The sequence below is a fragment of the Symphalangus syndactylus genome, chromosome 5 (genome assembly GCF_028878055.3).
Source record: "Symphalangus syndactylus isolate Jambi chromosome 5, NHGRI_mSymSyn1-v2.1_pri, whole genome shotgun sequence".
Classification (NCBI taxonomy): domain Eukaryota; kingdom Metazoa; phylum Chordata; class Mammalia; order Primates; family Hylobatidae; genus Symphalangus; species Symphalangus syndactylus.
The window spans coordinates 70,832,526-70,853,639 of record NC_072427.2 but is presented as its reverse complement, the minus strand read 5'-3'; the positions used below and the strand labels follow the sequence as shown (position 1 = coordinate 70,853,639).

Sequence of the window (21,114 nt, the reverse complement as noted above, 5' to 3'; positions counted from 1 at the left end):
TCAAGAATGACTCAGGTTTATGATGTGTGACATTGGAGGAAGCATTTGTGGAGATGGAAAATGTGACAGGGAGAAAAAGACTTATAGAGAGATGTCTGTTTGGGCCATGCTAAAAACATTGCTCTGATATATCCAGATTGAGTTGCCACTAGTTAGCTAGAGATAGAACTCTTGAGCTAGCGGAGGATTTGGAGCTATAGATATCAATTTGGGACTTTTCGGTTTCTCACTAATTTAGTTATCCTTTCTCCTACATCGTCTATCTTCTCTATCATTCTCATCAGTTTCAAACATGTTCTAATATTATCTATGATTTAAAACAAACGAAAACTAATGTAAGTCAGCGATTATCCCATTTCTCTGCTTCCTTTTATAGCAAAATTTCTTACTTTTTAAAGGGTTGATGGATTTAGGAAGTTTATGGGATCAATGGGTTAGAAGGTCATGGTGAGATTAAATAATTATAGCAAAGAAATATTAATAGACTTAGAGAGGAGGTGGTGATTTAGAAAGTGGGATGTTTGAACTAATTCCAGAGGTGTCAAATGATTACAAATTCAGAGCAGCGATAGTAAAGAATTAAAAGATAAAAGGAATCATAGTACCATAGTACTAGCCGAGTCTCACAGGTTCTTTACAGTTGGTGTGCAATGTGGTTACTAAATATTTTGAATATCCCCCTTGGTCAAACACAAATTTAAGGAACATTGGCAAACTAGAGTGCATCCAAAGAGCATAATAAGCAGGATGTAGAAGGGTGTGGACATCCTGGGCATGTTTACCTTGGAGAAGAGAGAAGACAGAAGGATCATAATTCTTCTTTTTAAATATACATGGAATTCTCATGGAGAGGCTGTCAGGCCACGTACAAGACTTGTTCTGTTTAATATTATCTAATACCTTGTTAAATATTTACCATTATCCAGGCATAGTCCTAATAACTTAGAACTAAGACCCAATCTCATGAAGATGAAAATTCTTAATCTTTTAACAATCTTATGTAGGTTGGTTACATTATCTTCATTTTAAATATGAGACAACCAAGTCACAAAACTGTTAAATAAATTGCCTTCAGTGACATGGCTAATAAGTAGAAAACGCAGGACTCAACTGAAGCACTCTTTGTTCTTGGCCACTGTTCTAACCACGTGGTAGTCATCACACTGATGCCTTTTGACACAAGGAGAGAAAGAACAGTCTAGAAATTAGATCAGTTTAAAAGGAGAAAATGCTGATAAGTTCCAGGTCATATCTTCAAGACGAGTATTATATGTTTTGGATTATTTTAGAGGAAACTCTGTATTAGGTGTAATGTTCAGCTTAATAATCTAGGAGCCTGCATTTAAACTAGCCCCTTTTCCAGCCACCTGTCTTCAACCTACAGGCTTTATCAATATGTTTTCTGTATTTCTGTCTAAGTCATCAATGAAATACCATATTCAGTGGAACCAAAGATAGAATCATTTCCCTACCATTTAGACCTTTCCTCCAGGTTAACATTTCTTGTATTGTTATTTAATCACCTGTGGAACTTCCTAGCCACATAATTATCTATGTACCATTTGCTATCTGTTCACAGGGACATCATAGGCACTTTATTAAGTGCTTCGCTGAAGTCAAGGTTCATTAAGTTCATCCCATTTCCCCTAGCCACCATCTAATTAGCTCTTTTAAAAAATGAAATTAGGTTAATTTAATGTGGCGTGTTAAGGATCCCATGTTGCCTTCTCATGACCACTGATTCCTCCTCCAAGTGTTCAAAAACCATCTGTCTAATAATTTGCTGTAAAAATTTTGCTGAGGTTTATTTTTGTTTAACAAATATGTATAATACTTTGTAAATACCAATTGATTTAATCCTATGCAAATATTGTTTTGTTGTTTTTTTTTTTTTGAGACGGAGTCTCGCTCTTTCACCCAGGCTGGAGTGCAGTGGTGCGCTCTCAGCTCACTGCAGGCTCCGCCCCCCCAGGGTTCATGCCATTCTCCTGCCTCAGCCTCCCGCATAGCTGGGACTACAGGCGCCCGCCACCTCGCCCGGCTAATTTTTTGTATTTTTTAGTAGAGACGGGGTTTCACTGTGTTAGGCAGGATGGTCTCGATCTCCTGATCCACCCGCCTCGGCCTCCCAAAGTGCTGGGATTACAGACGTGAGCCACCGCGCCCGGCAAATATTGTTTTTATCTACATTTTGCAGATGAGAATACTGAGGCACAGACAGAGATTGAATAACTTGCCATATAGTTAATATGGCAGGTTATTACGGAGTTATTATCTCCATTTTGCAGATGAGATTATCGAGGCACAGAGAGGGGTTGAGTAGCTTGCCATATGGTTAATAAGGGATAGAGTTGGTTCAAACCAGCAGTTTGGTTTTAGAATCTGTGCTTGTAAGCACTAAGCTATGTCCCTTCACTGACAGTACTTTGGAAACCCCTATGCCTCTGTTTTCTCTGTCTCCTACCTACTGCCTTATGCTCCCAAACATCCTTTTTGAAAAACAGAGTAATAGTTTCCTGTTGGGAACAGGCCCCCCAAAATCTGACCATGAACTGGCCCCAAAACAAAATCTCTGCAGCACTGTGACATGTTTGTGATGGCCATGATGCCCACACTGGAAGGTTTTGAGTTTACTGGAATGACGGCAAGGAACACCTGGCCCATCCAGGGCAGAAAACCACTTAAAGGCGTTCTTAAACCACAAACAATAGCATGAGCAATATGTGCCTTAAGGACATGCTCCTGCTTCAGATAACTAGCCAAACCTATCCCTTTATTTCAGCCCATCCCTTTGTTTCCTACAAGGAATACTTTTAGTTAATCTATAATCTATAGAAAAAATGCTTATCACTGGCTTGCTGTTAATAAATACGTGGGTAAATCTCTGTTCGAGGCTCTCAGCTCTGAACACTGTGAGACCCCTGATTTCCCACTCCACACCTCTATATTTCTGTGTGTGTGTCTTTTTTTTTTTTTTTTTACTTTTTTTTTTTTTAATTATACTTTAGGTTTTAGGGTACATGTGCACAATGTGCAGGTTTGTTACATATGTATCTATGTGCCATGTTGATTTCCTGCACCCATTAACTCGTCATTTAGCATTAGGTATATCTCCTAATGCTGTCCCTCCCCCCTCCCCCCACCCCACAACAGTCCCCGGAGTGTGATGTTCCCCTTCCTGTGTCCATGAGTTCTCATTGTTCAATTCCCACCTATGAGTGAGAACATGCGGTGTTTGGTTTTTTGTCCTTGAGATAGTTTACTGAGAATGATGTTTTCCAGTTTCATCCATGTCCCTACAAAGGACACGAACTCATCATTTTTTATGGCTGCATAGTATTCCATGGTGTATATGTGCCACATTTTCTTAATCCAGTCTATTGTTGTTGGACATTTGGGTTGGTTCCAACTCTTTGCTATTGTGAATAGTGCCGCAATAAACATATGTGTGCATGTGTCTTTATAGCAGCATGATTTATAGTCCTTTGGGTATATACCCAGTAATGGGATGGCTGGGTCAAATGGTATTTCTAGTTCTAGATCCCTGAGGAATCGCCACACTGACTTCCACAATGGTTGAACTAGTTTACAGTCCCACCAACAGTGTAAAAGTGTTCCTATTTTGGGCCGGGCACGGTGGCTCATGCTTGTAATCCCAGCACTTTGGGAGGCCGAGGCAGGTGGATCACGAGGTCAGGAGATCGAGACCACGGTGAAACCCCGTCTCTACTAAAAATACAAAAAATTAGCCGGGTGTGGTGGTGGGTGCCTGTAGTCTCAGCTACTCGGAGAGGCTGAGGCAGGAGAATGGCGTGAACCTGGGAGGCGGAGCTTGCAGTGAGCCGAGATTGCGCCACTGCACTCCAGCCTGGGCGACAGAGCGAGACTCCGTCTCAAAAAAAAAAAAAAAAAAAAAAAAGTGTTCCTATTTCTCCACATCCTCTCCAGCACCTGTTGTTTCCTGATTTTTGAATGATGGCCATTCTAACTGGTGTGAGATGGTATCTCACTGTGGTTTTGATTTGCATTTCTCTGATGGCCAGTGATGATGAGCATTTCTTCATGTGTTTTTTGGCTGCATAAATGTCTTCTTTTGAGAAGTGTCTGTTCATGTCCTTTGCCCACTTTTTGATGGGGTTGTTTGTTTTTTTCTTGTAAATTTGTTTGAGTTCATTGTAGATTCTGGATATTAGCCCTTTGTCAGATGAATATGTTGCAAAAATATTCTCCCATTCTGTAGGTTGCCTGTTCACTCTGATGGTAGTTTCTTTTGCTGTGCAGAAGCTCTTTAGTTTAATTAGATCCCATTTGTCAATTTTGGCTTTTGTTGCCATTGCTTTTGGTGTCCTCTAGCGCCACTGGGTTAGGGTCTCCCTGAATGAGCTGTTCTCGGCATTTTCCCATTTCCATTATTTTAAAACTTCCAGGTTATTTGTTGGTTCTACCCAGAACCCCTTTACTTGAAACGAGAGCATCTTCCATTCCACCAGATACAGCTGCTTTGAGGATACAGACGATGTAGAGATTAACTACTCCCCTCCTTTTTTTCTCGGATTTCTGAGATACCATTATCATGAAGACAAATCAATAGTGTTTCATTGTTTTATTTTAGGAGAACTTAAATATACAGCAAATGTCCTGTTACTATCAGGACCACCTTTGTGCCAACTTCTGTGTTTCTGAATTTTAAAAGAATCATTATTGTGTTTTCGAGCAGCTTGTCCCATTACTTTTGTGTCTCTGTCCAGTTATCTTCACACAAATGCCCTTTTTGTCCCCCATCCTTAGGATAACAGATTGCCACACAAGTGTGTACCATTTTTTCTGTCAGGCCTTTCCCTTTGATCTTTTAAAAGCTATACTCTTCCATCATGGCACTCCAATCATGAGTTCCATCTTACAAATCTTGATCTTGTATTCCTGATAATCATTCTTTTGTTAATATCAACAGTTTGGAATTTAATGTTACCTCTTTGTCCTCTTTCAGTTATGTCATTGCACAGAAAAAGTACTTTAATTATCAAATATGTCTTTCATTGCAGATCATTTACATGGCTCCAAGAAAGAGTTTATATTGATATCCAGTGTTGCTTACCTGACTGTGCATATTAAGACCCAATTTCCTATCAGTGGTAAGTAATTGCATTAAGATATTTATTAAAGCAGATACTGCATAAGCTTTGAAGTAGAACCTGCGGTTCATTGGTTTAAGGGTCACTAGTAGTCTCCCTACTAAAAAAAAAAAGGATATCTTCATTTCAAACCATTCCTTAAGGCATAATACTGGTAGTTCCAAATGACTCATCTGAGGTAATAAAGTTAATTTGTGTGTGTGCATTTATTATTTTTAAGAAATAATGATAAACACAAAAGTCAGTCATTTGCTATTTCAATGATCCATTGGGGACATTCAAGCCAAAACAGAGTTTGTTGTATTTCCATGTCTCTCTTACCACAACTCTTCTACCAAGTAGCTATCCCTCACCCTCATAAAGTTTCCAGAAGAGAATAGGTTAGCTGAACATGTACTAACTTCTCTGAATAAAATAGAAACAATGATTTTCTACTTATCCAATCTACTTTTAAGCCATAATTTCATCAGTTGTGCTTAAGATTTAAAAACCTAATTAATATGTTAGTTTATGCTCCCGCTGATATAGTCTTCATCTTGCAAATGAATGAACATATTAGGTGAATGAAACTTTCTGTCCTTCAACAATACACATACCATTAATTAAAAACCTAATTAATTTGTTAGTAGGAGGTTCTCTTGATTACAGTGTAATTCAGATGGAATTCTAATGACCGACCTTCAGTGAAATGTCCTTCTAGACATCACTTTGTCTTTTTTAAGACAGGGGAATGAATGGGCTCTTTGAAGAGTCCTTGATTTGAGCCATAGACTAGTCCTTGATTTGAGCCTCATCATTCTGTAGGTGAGACTTTGAATAGTTTAAGGCATGCTCATCTAATTGACCTTTCTGTCTCCATTGCTTTTATCCTTCCATATTTCATCTCTAAATTGACCCTTCATTCTCACAGTAAAAATATTTTTTATATTGCGTCATTTCTTTAAGTCTTCCTTTTTTGCAGGCTGGATACTAATAAAATATTGCTGTTACACATGTGTACAAACAGCCCGAAGGTCTAAGATTGAGCATATAATGTGGATTAAAATCCACCCTTAAACCTTAATACAGTGAAAACAGTTTTGAGTAAATAACTTTTTTTTCTAAGATCTTGGATAGTCTTTTGAGGAGCTTGCATGATTTTTGGCATATATATTTAAAAGGAGAAGAGAATTGATGTTTTATACATATCTGAAAAGGAAGTAGAAATGAGTTTTAACATAATATTGAATAAACAACACAAATCCACTGTGCTAGAAACTTTTTGTTTTAAATACATGTCTGGGATGAAATAGAAATCTCCAGTAAATAATTATATAAATAAGCATGTATCTTAATTCTCAAACTTTTATGTATATTTAAGAAAATTCATACTTAAAAACATCTCTTGGTTTTTAGCTACTAAAATTATTTCCTGGAGAATTTCTTTTTAAATTTGAGAATGGAATAAACACAATGCTAGAAATTTTCCTTATACGTCTTCTTTATATATATGTTGTATTTTGAATACATGTAGTGTAAAGTGTTTTGATAAGTCTAGACATCTGTTACACTGGTATAACACAAATAATGCCACAGAAAGAACAATGACCAATAATTTCATGATTATGTGCAATATTTTTATTTTAAAAATCAGTTTATGTTTTGAGTATACTAAAGATGCATATATTAATACTTTAGTTAACTTTATTGATCTTCTCATTTTAAAAGCAGTGCAAGAAAAGATAAGTCTCATCTCTTGATCAGAATCCTAGTTTTGAACCTATGAAAGAAACGCCTCCATTCTGAAATTTTAATAGACTTTTATAACTACTTTTATATAATGTTTTGTTATTACTTTTCTAAGGGATAACAATAGAAAACAATACAGGAAGTTGGCCAACCCAAGACAAATGTAGCATTCCAGCTGTTGACGAATTTCTAATGGAAAATTCGGACAGAAATACAAACGTGCCGCCAGCCATGCTTGGAGAGCCTAGGTTGGATGGTAGCTGTGCTGCACCTGCCATGTCATGACCCTGGCTGGTTAGTCTGCAGCACCCAGACGACGTTATTGCAGAGGCTCCCCAGCCACAAAACAGTGGGTCCTGGCAGCAGTGCATTCTGACTTTAGGTCTGTGCCTGTGCCTGTGGTGCAGGGTCTCTGAGACAGCTTGTTCAAGGGCTCACAGTGGGTGTACCCATCTGCTCTCCCTATGTCACAAGAAACATTACAGTTTATGCTCCCACTGACATAGTCTTCATCTTGCAAATGAATGAACATATTAGGTGAATGAAACTTTCTGTCCTTCAAAAATACACATACCACTAATAGTTTTTCATTTTAAAAGCTGCTTTCTCCTTCCAGCTCTTTTTTAAAATAAGTAACTAACAATTCTCCCCCTCTCTTTCCTCATCTATAAAACGGAGACAATGATGTCTTAACATGTGTGCATCAGCTTCTGAACATAGCACCTAGAGCCCTGGAGTTGCTAAATGGTGGGTCTCCTTCCTCCTTGCTCTCCTCTACTGACTGGTCATCATACCTGCTCCCAAAATAAATATAGAAAGTTTTGAAAAATTTTAAAGAATGCTCTCGGAAAGAAAATTTTTTCTTTGATTTCAGCTGAATCTTGTCTCAGTGTGATATTGAGACATTATCTGAAAATTCCTTCCTCAGTTTAAAAGTTGCTCAGTATTAAAATTCCGATATTTCTAATATTGGTCTCCCGGAAGCAGTGAGATGGTTGAGAACATCGCATAATGTCCCATAGCCAAATGATTAGACATAATGTTTTCAGTGTCTTCGAAGTAGCAGATCTTTCTATCTGCTCAAATAACTTTGTGAGCAGGACCCTTCAGTGAATCAAAACCTCATTTTCTTTATCATCCCCTAACTTTACTCTTGAATAGGTAAATCACAAGAAGTCATCCTTATAAGGCAATTTTCAGACTTTCATGTGTTCAAAATTATGTGGGGAGTTTGTAATCAAATTTTAGAATCATAATCTTGAATTTTGATTTGATGAGTTATGTCAGATTCTAAATTTTTAAGGCAATGCCAGACTTAATGCATAGTGCCTAGACATTTCTTTGAAAACCGTTGTACAGGGAGTAAATATAACTTTCAGAATATCTTTCAGAGACCATTATATAAGTGTATAACATCTAATATTATAATTGTAATAATGCGCAGAATCATTATCTTGAAGCATCATGAATCTTAAAAATCATATTTCGTTCACCAGGCACGGTGGCTCATGCCTGTAATCCCAGCACTTTGAGAGGCCAAGGCAGGTGGATCATGAGGTCAGGAGATCGAGACCATCCTGGCTAACACGGTGAAACCCCGTCTCTACTAAAAATAAAAAAAAATTAAAAAAAAATTAGCCAGGCATGGTGGCGGGCACCTGTAGTCCCAGCTACTCGGGAGGCTGAGGCAGGAGAATGGTGTGAACCCGGGAGGCGGAGCTTGCAGTGAGCCTAAATTGCGCCACTGCACTCCAGCCTGGGTGACAGAATGAGATTCCGTCTCAAAAAAAAAATCATATTTTGTTTAGTATGATGAAGGAAAGAAAATATATACATTAAAATTTTTCTCAAGGATTACAGTTATTGAGAGAAATCCCTATTTTCCAAGAATTCAAGATAATAAAAATTTTTAATATAGATTAGAAATGTAGGCTGGGCATGGTGGCTCACGCCTGTAATCCTAGCACTTTGGGAAGTGAAGACAGGAGGATCACTTGGGGCTGGGAGTTTGAGATCAGCCTGGGCAACATAGCAAGACCTCCATCTCTACAAAATGCTAAAAAAAATTAGCTGGGCATAGTGGTGTGGGCTTGTAGTCCCAGCAAATCAGGAGGCTGAAGACAGAATCACTTCAGCCCAGAGTTCGAGGCTGCAGTGAGCTATGATCATGCCTGTGTACTCCAGCTTGGTGATAGTGCAGTACCATATCTCTAATTTTAAAAAGAACAAAAAGAAATGTAAAATAATATATTTTTAGTAATCATGAAAAATGACTATGACCTCATTAAAAGAAATGTCAATTTCCTCACTCCCTTATGACAAATACTGTCACAGACAACCTGGTAACAGAAAGAAGTTACCTCTGGAACATGGGAAGCAGTGATTTGATACCAGTGAAACCTGTCTATACTCACCCTGGCTTTTCACAATTTTGTCCTCACGATGATCTATCGTGTTGCATCTGGAAAAACGTATTGAATTTGGTCAGTATGGGTAACTCTTCTATATTTTGAACCTTTGCCATACAACTTAGTATCTTTCATCTTGCTGAGAAGTGCTACACATACATCTGAAGTTAAATAATTACTTCAAAACTTCCTTATATTTATGCCACTTTCTCTAAAAGTTAAATTATCTGTATAAACATATACTTTGATGGGTCTTTAATTGATGGAGGTCTACGGAAGATTTCAAAGAAATTAATTGTTAATTTTGATTCTTTTCCTACGAAGTTACTCCAAATACTTAGGAATTTGAAGCATCAGATGTTCAATTTTCTATACTTTCATGACCTAGTAAAATCCTGTTCTTGTTTCATGGTTACTTAAACTAAAGCTAATGTGAAAACTGGATGAGGAATTGTTAGTCTGGCTCTGTCATGTAGTAGTCATGTGATCTTGGGCAGGGTATTTAACTTTCCTGTGCCTCAGCTTTATTATTAATAGAAAGGAATAATAGTACCCTGCCCACCTACTCAGCACGGGTGAGCGTTCAGTGAGAAAGCATACTGCGGGAAGTGTAACTAAGACTTCTCCACTCTCAAGCCCACGCCTTTCCATGGACTCACAGGGTTCTGTAACCAGTTTCTACATTCTTTAACTGTTCCTCTGCCAGTAGCCTCACCTCCCTTTTGCTGTCTTTTCAATGCTTCCATCCTGCAAACCATTAATCATAGCTCAGCTCATCATTTGCTTTCTGTTCTTTTATAACCAAGTCAGCAAGAACATTTAGAACAGTGCTTCTTAATCTTGGCTGTACAGTATAATCTCTGGGTTGCTTAAAACAAGCACACACACACACACACACACACACACACACACGTAGGCCAGGTTGCATTTTGGACCAATGAAGTCACAATCTCAGGAATGGAGTGTTGGCATCAGCATTCACCCCCTCCTCATCTTGCTTTATGCATTTGATGTTAATTAAACTTATATTGAAATAATTTTAGATTCACATGCAGTTTAAGAAATAATACAAGCACCCAATATACTCTTTACCTAGTTTTCCCCCACTGGTAATATCTTATAGGATATTGATACAATCAAGATATAGAGCATTTCTATCACCCCAGGGATTCTTAGCGTTGCCTTTTTTTTTTTTTGAGACGGAGTCTTTCTGTCACCCAGGCTGGAGTGCAGTGGCACCATCTTGGCTCACTGCAACCTCTGCCTCCAGGGTTCAAGCAATTCTCCTGTCTCAGCCTCCCGAGTAGCTGAGACTACAGGTGCATGCCACCATGCCTGGCTAAGTTTTTGTATTTTTAGTAGAGACGGGGTTTCACCATATTGGTCAGGTTTGTCAGGTTGGTCTCGAACTCCTGACCTCAGGTGATCCACCCACCTCGGCCTCCCAAAGTGTTGCCCTTTTATAGCAAAACCCACTTCACCCTTTCCCAGACCACTGGCAACCACTAATCTATTCTCTATTTCTAGAATTTTGTTATTTCAAGAGTATTACATAAATGGAGCTGCATAGTATGTAACCTTTTGGGATTGACTTTTTCCACTCAGCACTTGGAGATTTATCCAAGTTGTATTGTGCTTGTTCAATAGTTCTTTCCTTTTGATAGTTCATTCCTTTTAATACATAAATAGTGTTCCATGGTATGAATGTACCACAGTTTGTTTAGTGGTTCTTCTGTCAAAGCATATCTAGGTTGTTTCCAGCTATGGGCTATTACAAATACAGCTCCTGTGGAAATTTGTATACAAATTTTTGTGTGGACATGTGTTTTCATTTCGGTGGGATAAATGCCCAAGAGTGTAATTTCTGGGTTATATGGAAATTGCATATTTAGTTTTGTAACAAACGAAGCTGTTTTTCCATGGTAGTTTTACCATTTTATATTCCCACCAGCAATGTGTGAGTGACCTGGTTTTTCTGCATCCTCACTAGCATTTGCCATTGTCATTCTTTTTTTAAAAAATGTTAGCCATTCTGATAGGTGTGTAGTGGTAGTGATATCTTATTGTATTTGCCTAATGGCTAATGGTATCTAACAATGTTTCATTTACTTACTTAACATTTTTTAACCTCTTCAGTGACAAGCCTTTTCATATCTTTAGCCTATTTTCTAGTTGAATTGTTTTCTTACTGTGTGGAATTTGAGGATTCTTTATATATTCTAGCCACTAATCCTTTGCCAAATATGTGGTTTGCAAATATTCCTCCCAGTCTTAGCTTGTGTCTTTATCCTCTTAACAGAGTCTTTCACAAGGCAAAAATTTTAATTTAGATGAAGTCCAATTGCCCCGTTAAAAAAAAAAGAAAAGAAAAGAAAGGAAAGCTTCTCCTTTTGGAGTCAAGTCTAAGCATTCTTTGTCCATCCCTAGATTTTTTCCTTTGCTCTTCCTAAAAGTTCTATAGCCTTAGCCTTACACTTTACATTTAACTTTATAATCCTTTTTCAGTTAATTTTTGTATAATGTGTAAGGTTTAGGTTGAGGTTTCTTTCTTTCTCTTTCTCTCTCTCCTTTTCTTTTTTTTTTTGTGGTCTAAGGGATATCCAGTTGCTTTAACACCATCTGTTGAATTGCTTTTGTGCCTTTGCCATAGATAGAGCATATTTGTGTGGATTTATTTCTGGGATCTTTTTTCTGTTGAGCTATGTGTCTATCCTTTCACATACTACTACATATTACTGTAGCTACATAGTAGGCTTTATATGGAAAAGTGATTTCTTCCAATGTATTCTTGGTGAAGATTGTTTTAGATATGCTAAGGTCTGTGCTTTCTCACATAAATTTTAAAATGAGCTTGCTATGTCTACAACAACCCTTGCTGTGATTTTGATAGAAATTGCATTAAAGCTATAGCTCAGTTTGGGGAGAATTCACATATTTACTATGTGAGTCTTCCAATCCATGAACAATATGCCTCTCCACTTATTTAGATCTTTGATTTCTGTCTCCAGAATTTTGCAACGCTCAGCATACAGATCTTGTACGTTTTGCTAAGTGTATACCTAAGTATTGCATTGTCTTCATTGTGATTGTAAATGGTATTTTGTTTGGGTTCAACATGAAATGCGATTGACTTCTTTGTGTTGACTTTATATCCTGGTCCTTCCTGAACCTAGCATTGGTATTTTATAAATTACTCCTGGAAATTTTAATGTGCAGCCAAGGTTAAGAAGCATTTTTCTGACAAAGACCAGTGGTGATATTTAGTGCCCTTAAAATCTTATGGTTTCCAATTTCAGTACCATTTAGCAATCCTTGGGTGTATGCCTGAATGGTTCTGTCTTCTAGTATCCACAATCGTCATTACAACTGTTCCCCCTTCTTTTCAGCCCTTCTTTCCTTACTTTCTTATCTTGATCCTTTTTCCTGTTCTCCTAGGACTTTGCTTCCTACTTAACACCACCTGATATCAACAGTAACATAAGATTTTGTTTGTCTTCCCTCTAAGAATTTAGTAACTTATCTATATCTGTACCTGTTCATTTCTTTTCACTGGGAAGAGTGAGAGATGACTTTTTTCCCATTAAAGACAAGACATTTCCCACCTGTAATTTCTAGCATCATTACCTTTATGTGAATATTTGGGCATACTTCTTTCATGTATTTCCTGTACTAGTCGTTTGTATTTAAGTAGTTGTAATAATATACCTATTGTAAGTTTTATTTTATTGTATATTTTCATTTATGATTGTCAGCATTGCTTCATAATGTTAAAGACTTTTAAAATATAATTTTAATGGATACATGGTAGCCTTTCCACAATTCATATAAAAATGGATTGTTTCCTTTTAAAAAAAAAATTTAAATAATGCTAGATTGACTATCCTTGTATATATACTTTTTTTCCAGGTCTAGGATTGCCTTAAAATAAACTTCCCAGAAGTAGAATTGCTAGATTTAGGGTAAGAATATTTTAAAGATTCTTGACATAGTTCTAAATTATAAACATAGCTGGGTGGACTATAAGTTGATACATCCTTTTTTATCTTTTCAAAAATCAGGCAATGTAGCAATAGTTGCTAGTTTTTAAAGTACAAGCTTCATGGCCCAGCAATTCTACTTTCCAGGAATAATGGCACAACTGCACAGATTTATTATCTGGAATGCTTGATGCAGCTGTTAAGCAAAAAACAGAAAATAGTCTAAATGTTCATCAGTGGGATTTAATCAATTGTGATACATTCATTAACTGAATGATATGAGTTGATGTGATCATAATCTAATAAGTGAAAAAAATCAGAATAAGAAAAGCAGTTGGTAGGCTGGACACTCTATGCCTGTAATCCCAGCACTTTGGGAGGCAGAGGGGGGGTGGATCACCTGAGGTCAGGAGTTCAAGACCAGCCTGGCCAACATGGTGAAACATCGTCTATACTAAAAATAGAAAAATTAGCAGGGCATAATGGTGGGCTCCTGTAATCCCAGCTACTCGGGAGACTGAGGCAGGAGAATCACTTGAACCCGGAAGGTGGAGGTGGAGGTTGCAGTAAGCCGAGATCGTGCCACTGCACTCCAGCCTGGGTGACAGAGCAAGACTCCAAAAAAAAAAAAAAAAAAAGGAGAAAGAGAGAAGAGAAAAGCCAGCTGCTTGTTAAAAAACGTATGTTGGCAGAGGGAAAACAGTGTAGCTCAAGAAAATTTGGCAGAAAGTGAAATGATAGAGCAACGATTATCTGCAAAGGCAGCATAGCATAAGATTTGGATGTGCATAGGCAGGTGAGTAGGAAAATAATTTATACTTCAAAGAGTTTATACAATTTTATTGAGAACAGTAAAAATAAAGAACAAATCATTGAAATAAATGATCCAGGATAGCAGATAGGCTGAAACATTAAAGTATGTAAACGTCTGAATCAAAATATAATAAAACAGCATGGGAAAACAAACGTGTGTGTGTGTGCGTGTGCATGTGTGTGTGCATGTGTGTGTAATACACACAGACACATAAACCCACATTGTTTATATATAAACACATTTTGGTGATAAGATAAAAATGTGAATGTTTAAATACATAATATATCAATATATTTTATGATATATCTGGGAAGAAAGAATAAATATAAAAATATGTATTAGATATAAAAATACTTGAAAAGTTTAAAGTACTACAAATGTGATTCTTCCCCATTCCTCACATGATGAAGTCGAAGAAGGAAGAGAGTTATATTTTCTCCACTGTCACTTCAGATTCAACAAGGTGATGTCCTAGAGGCTCATGGAAAAAGGGCAGATGTATTTTTAAAAACTGATTATGGATGAGAAACCAAGAGCTTCACATCTGAGTGTAGGGCATATGTTCCTATTGTCCTGGGAGGATATGGTAATACCTGGAGCAAACTGGTAACATATAAATTGAGCTGATCCCTTTTGAGTAATAGGTAGCATTTTCAGGAAGACTTAATTAATCACAGCATTTAAAAAAGTAATGTTGGCCAGGTGCAGGGCTCACACCTATAATCTCAACACTTTGGGAGGCTGAGGCAAAAGGATCATTTGAGGCCAGGAGTTTGAGACCAGCTCAGGCAAAATAGCAAGATCTCATCTCCAAAAGAAAAGAAAAAGAATTAGCCGGATGTGATGGTGCATGCCAGTAGTATTATACTAGTTAGTTAGGAGGCTTAGGAGGAGGCAGGATCATTTGAGCCAAGACTTAGAGTCTACAGTGAGCTACTACTGCACTACTGTGCTCTAGCCTGGATGACAGAGTGAGACTTTGTTTCAAAAGGAGCAGTGGTTACTGTTAGGTCAAAGTAGCTATTTCTGGAGCCGTCACTGAAGAGCAAACAACGTAGACAATATTAACATCAATCCTATAGCCTAAATGATATTTACCTTTCTCTTTAACATCCTTTTTAATTAGGAGAGTTTTCATTACTAATCTGGTGCCAGAGGAAGATGATAAAATAAATTGACTTTACATGTATGACTGCTGGATGGGGAACAACTGAACTTCACAGTGAGTATATGTATCACCTCCTCCAACGTTAGAATCCAGACAAATATATGTGACATCTAAGTGTACCCTGTTTATTCACTTTCAGTTTTTCTCTATTTTTAATATGAATAATGGTGGGAAAAGTCTTTTAAAATAATGGATCTAAAGGTGAGTTCCTGGGTTTTAGGTCATTATATTCATGAATACCAGTTTATTGATACTTACAAAAAGATGTATTGAAGAATATCTAGTGATTTTATTACCTAATATTTGTAAGTCTCATTTCTATGTAATTACTCTCCAATTGTACTGTAAACATACACAAACTCAGACACACATACACAATTGTTTTTATAACAGTGAAAACTCATACTTGAAGGTATCAGCCAATTTCTAATGATGTGAGGCATTTTTCGGAAATGATGGATTGGTATGAATGGTAAATGGGTGGAAAAGATTATGTGAAAATAACTAGCCCATGTGAAGGTCAACCCATGAGTTTGGTTTCACTTCTACTGTATTGTACAACTGAGTTAACAAGTTACAAATATCCAATAGACTAGAGTAAATCAGAATGTAGTTTCCATTGTCAACCTCTAAACATGATGTTTATTTGGCAAAATCAAGTCAAAAGAATGAGATCACAATGAAACCAAGGGAATCAAGTATAGGCTTAACATTTAAAACTGAATTGTATTGATCGCATCATCAAAAACTGATTTGGGTCTAAACTTCTTTTTCCTTCTATGAAGTGATACTATTTTTCTCTCATCCTAGAACTGTAGTGAAGATAAAAAGAATCCATACAAAATAGTTTTTGGTGTTTCTGTTGTATAAGCTAAAGTAGAATAATATTAGGTTTTTACAAATCACCTAACAACATCATTACAGTGCTCAGAGAGAAAAATGGTGGGATTTACCCCTAAGAGTCTGTCTATATATAGGGCAATCCCTGTTTTAGCCTTTAAAAACATTTGCCTAGGTTTATATGTGTTTTTATTCTTTTTGTGCTAGAGGATGAATTTTCTAACGTGGTATAGCAGGCAGAGGTACCTCTTGGCAAAGCTACCAGGGTATGGATATTTAAAAACACCAATATATTCAGAAGAGCTGCAGGATCATCTTCCTGCATGGTAATTCAAGGATTGCATTGATGAGTCTGGGAGTTTTCTTTTTAGTATGTCTCACAAACTGGCATTTGCTGATTCATAAAGAGGTATAGATGCATGGTAGTTTTAAAAAGAAAGGCAAGAAGAATACATACATTGTTAAGTTACCTTAAAAACAAATGAACCATAATTACTAATTTGATAGTTGAAGTGAACTCAGTTCTCAAAAGGAACTATTCATTACTTGGATGAATTATGTGTAATTGCTGATATTCAATGGCTTTTGACCTACAAACATGATCATTTCTTTTTTTTTTGAGATGGAGTCTTGCACCGTCTCCCAGGCTGGAGTACAATGGCGCCATCTCAGCTCACTGCAACCTCCGCCTCCTAGGTTCACGTGATTCTCCTGCCTCAGTGTCCCGAGTAGCTGGAATTACAGGCACACACCACCACACCCAGCTAATTTTTTGCATTTTTAGTAGAAACGGGGTTTCCCTATGTTGGCCAGACTGGTCTCGAACTTCTGACCTCGTGGTTCGCCTGCCTCAGCCTCCCAAAGTGCTGGAATTACAGGCGTGAGCCACCGCGCCCGGCTGATCATTTCGTATGATTCAGCTGCCTAGCTGAATTAGGTGGCTTAATGCACCTACTTCTAGTAACACTGAAAACATAAAGGAGTTTTCATGTAACTGAAAACCATCACCTGGCCATTTATACAGATGCTTGAAAGTTTCTTCATGGCAGAGTCTACAGTCAGCATTAAGTGAATTTACACTTTATCTTTCAGTCTCTCCTTGAAGGTATAGATTTTAATCCAGTTCAGAGATCTGTCACATCAGCCAACTACCTGAGTGGCCATAGTTTTCTATTAGGTTGTGAGCAGAAATCAGCGAGATAAAGAGAACAACCTGTGCCCTGCCTGACCATCCTCGGCAGCTGGGGTTAGTGTCGGCCAGGAATCAGGCATTTGGGAGAACTTCTCTTTTTGCTGATTGCAGGGAGATTCTGGAAGACTACCGCAATGTGCCCGGCATGGGAAGTACAAGCTTTTCGACATTGTGAGCTGAGGCAGCAGTCACTGCCATCCCACTGCACCATCTTCACAAGAATTTCTGCCTGCAGCGACTGGATCACATCTGCCACTGGAGGAGAAGTGAGATCACGGGAAGAGCAGTGTGGTACAACTGTGATTACAAATGGGAAAAGAAATGCATAAGAGTACACCTGAAAAATGAATGTCTTGTCAGTGCTGAAATATTCAGTGTCACTTCCACCCATCATTATCATTGCAGAGGTTGGTGTTGGTGTGTTTGTACATTCAATATTAAACATTGGTCACAGAAAGTTAATGTTTCATGCCTCCTGGGAACTTACAATTTGAATCGTTCAATTCATATCTTGCATACCATGTGTATGCTGTATATTTTGAATACCATTATATACAATTGTACTATTTTTCTCTACTTTGGCAAACACTGGAAGATTAGAAGGGCAATATTATTAAATCCATATAATTCTTAACTTTACTCACAGGCATACAGGCCGGAAACTGCTGTGAGCACAAATAGATGGGAAAGGTCCCTGCCAGTTTCACAATTGTGATGAGCAGTGGACATTTAAGAGATTATTTATCAGGCACGTCAATTGACCTTAACATTTTAGGATATTTCATTTGTTTATAAGGTATTTAATTTATCTGAAACTCAGGTTGTCTCAATCCCCTTACCCCTCTAAGCTGTAGCCAAGAATCAGGGAGGAACTAAGGAAGGTCCCTGAGCCAGAAGTCTGGATGCCAAAGTCTGTCACAGAAATCTGGAATATAAAATGAATAGGAGCCTGAGGCAACCTTTTTTTCTTATTTTACACATTCTACCAAAATTTATCATTTGGTTTCTAAGAATGCAGCATTCCAAAAGGGCGTATGGTTCAGCTTTAGGTAAGCACATTGATAATCAAATGAGACAGCAATTCATAAGGAAATCGAAAATTTACATATATATACTCAAACAACTTTGAAAAGCATAATATTCAGGACTTCTTTCCTATAGAACTCAATATTGTGATTAAATTATAAAAGTTTGAATTATTAAGCTGCCATTTCTGTAGATTAAAAAATTTGAAAATTAGTTACTCTATATGATTCAGCCTAATAATTGTAATTACAATAATACATCAAGATGTTAGGTTCAGTACATCCACATTATGAAAATTTTGCTCTTCCAAATTAAAGTCAAAAAGCTTATATACTTAAATTAGGAATCCTTAACTCTTGAACAAAATGGTATGTTTCCCAAATATTTCTGTCTGTATTTAAGGCTGGAAGTAACTGAGGCTTCATTGAAATTGGTTAATAATCTTTTTCTAATGAACCTTCATTTAAAAGTTGGAAGTCAAATATGAGCACAAGATATTTCTGTAATGGTATTAGAAAATAAAACTTCCCTCTTTTCTCACTCTCTTTCTCTTTTAACCTCTCTTCCTTGCCTTCAACCTCTTTTGTCCCGCTTCCCCACCTCCTGTGCCCTTTTATGTTCCCCCTCCCTAACCCCATCTCTCTGGACTTCTTATACTCTTTCAACTTCTCAATCCATCTCTCCCTTTTCACCTCTGTTAATCACTTTTTCTTTCTCAATCCCTCTACTTTTGTTTCAATTAACAACCTCCCTCTTGTCCTTTCTTTTCTCCCCCTCTCCAATCTCTTATACTCTTGCAAATTCTCATCCTCCTTCCCTCTCTCAATCCTTCTTTCTTTCTCAATGCCCTCCATCTTTCTCTTTCAACCAACCTCCCTTCCCCTTCCCTTTCCTTTTCTTACTAACCTTTTCTGTCTTTCTCTGTTCCCTCTTTCTCTCAACCCCCTGCCCATCTCCTCTCTTTTTCTGTCAACCTTTCCTTTCCTTTGCAAATGCTACAATGGGAAAGTATTATAAATGTCCTAGTATTTACTAAAAAGCCTCACATGAATATTGGTCTAAAGGTTCTGCTTTCATTAAGTTATACTTTTGGATAGGAACACTGAGGAAAAATGAAAGATGAGATTTGCAATAGGGATTCTCTAATTCTCATGTTAATCTGTTTTGTACCATTTTTACTTTGTCTTTTGTGAATCTCTTCTTTTCATTAGATGATGTTAAAGGGGATTAAAGTTGTACTGTATGAAATGTCAGGCCTGTCTAAAGCTTTTTTTTTTCTTTTTTTCCCCTCACACTTTGATCTGCTGGCCATTAATTTTGTTGCTGACACAATCGCTATTGTGACCTCCCTGGGTGGTGATTTGGGTGTAGTAGGGACCAAGTCTGAAGGTTTACTGAAAAATGGACCCTAAAAGGCAGATTAATTGCAGAAATGTCATACAAATTTAACATGTATACACATGAGACTTGACACAGGAGAAATTGTCCATTTTTATGCTTAGTACAGACAGACATGTAGAGATATGGTTTGACAAAAAGTGTATGATTTAATGGTGGCAGACTGAGTGAGGAAACCCAGCGAGGCTTGTCTGTCTCTCTTCTCTTGGCTCTCTAAGCATGCGTTTTTTCCTACTGGTATGAGGCAGTTCTCTCTCTGAAATGGGGGTCTTATGACCTATAGTCAAACCAGGTAAGTCGGATAATTTCTTTATGGCAAGTTTTTACACAGAAAGGCTGGAGCAGCAGGGAATTAGAGTACTATTTTTAGGTTTTATGGCTGACTTTGGGGAAAAGGGGTTCTGATTTCTATGACCCACCCTGGGGAAGAGGGATCCTAGTTTCTATGGCTATCAATGGGGGAGAATGGGACTGAAAAATTGGAGAGCAGGACAAGGTCAGGAAATGTTTGCTTCTGAGGCCTTCATTTTGGGGCATTGTTTTCTGAGCCCCGAGAGGATGATGCTCTCAAGGTCCTTCAGCAAAGGGTGCAAGGTTAGCACTCCCTGTGTGACCTAGAGTAGCCACCTGATTTCCCTAAGAGGGTCACAGGCTATTTGGTGTTCTGTTTTTGGCTTCTGTTTGGCTATAATTTTAGAGTTCTTCCATGTTCAATCTTTAATAGGACCTACTGTGTTAGAGCTGTTTTACTTTTCCTCTAGTTGAAAGCCAATTTAATTGAGGAGGGGGTATAAGCTTTATTTCTTTCTTTGACCTTCTTTCCAAGAACCACTCTCCTTTTCGTAATTCCTTTTTCTTTCTTTTTTTTTTTTTTTTTTTTTGAGACAGAGTCTCACCCTGTCACCCAGGCTGGAGTGCAATGGCATGATCTCAGCTCACTGCAACCTCCGCCTCCTGGGTTCAAACAATTCTCCTGCCTCAGCCTCCCAAGGAGCTGGGGTTACAGGCGCCCACCACTATGCCCAGCTAATTTTGTATTTTTAGCAGAGACGGGGTTTCTCCATGTTGGCCAGGCTGGTCTCGGACTCCTGACCTCGTGATCTGTCCACCTCAGCCTCCCAAAGTGAGCCACCACGCCTGGCTCCTTTTTGTGTTTTGTGAAGCTCTCTATGTAGTTGGTTGCCGTCAACTGTGTAAATTGATCTATGATGTAAGGGTTACGTAGCCAAATTTAAAGAACTTAGAGAACTCATAACCTGATTTTTATTCATGTTTTTTAAAAATCCTTCTTGACCACCTACTGTGGTGCCAGAGAGAGACACCTAGAAAGAGAAAGCTTTCATCTGTAGAATCTCATTATAATAGAGAAAAACAATATACGAAGACAACCACTATTCAACATGCTATAGAAGCCAGCAGCCTAGGAAGGAA

The 21,114-nt window shown here is 37.8% G+C and overlaps 1 protein-coding gene across 1 annotated transcript in view; it reads left to right on the top strand.

The window, feature by feature from the left end:
• Positions 1-19,533, top strand: part of OVCH1 (ovochymase 1) — a 99,618-nt gene extending 80,085 nt beyond the window's left edge. Inside the window, exons 26-28 of the mRNA XM_063640334.1 lie at positions 5,043-5,132; positions 15,186-15,281; positions 16,690-19,533. Coding sequence (XP_063496404.1) covers positions 5,043-5,132; positions 15,186-15,232 — 137 coding nt within the window. The 3' untranslated portion in view covers positions 15,233-15,281; positions 16,690-19,533. The remainder of the gene's footprint in view (positions 1-5,042; positions 5,133-15,185; positions 15,282-16,689) is intronic.
• The last annotated feature ends 1,581 nt before the right edge of the window (positions 19,534-21,114 follow it).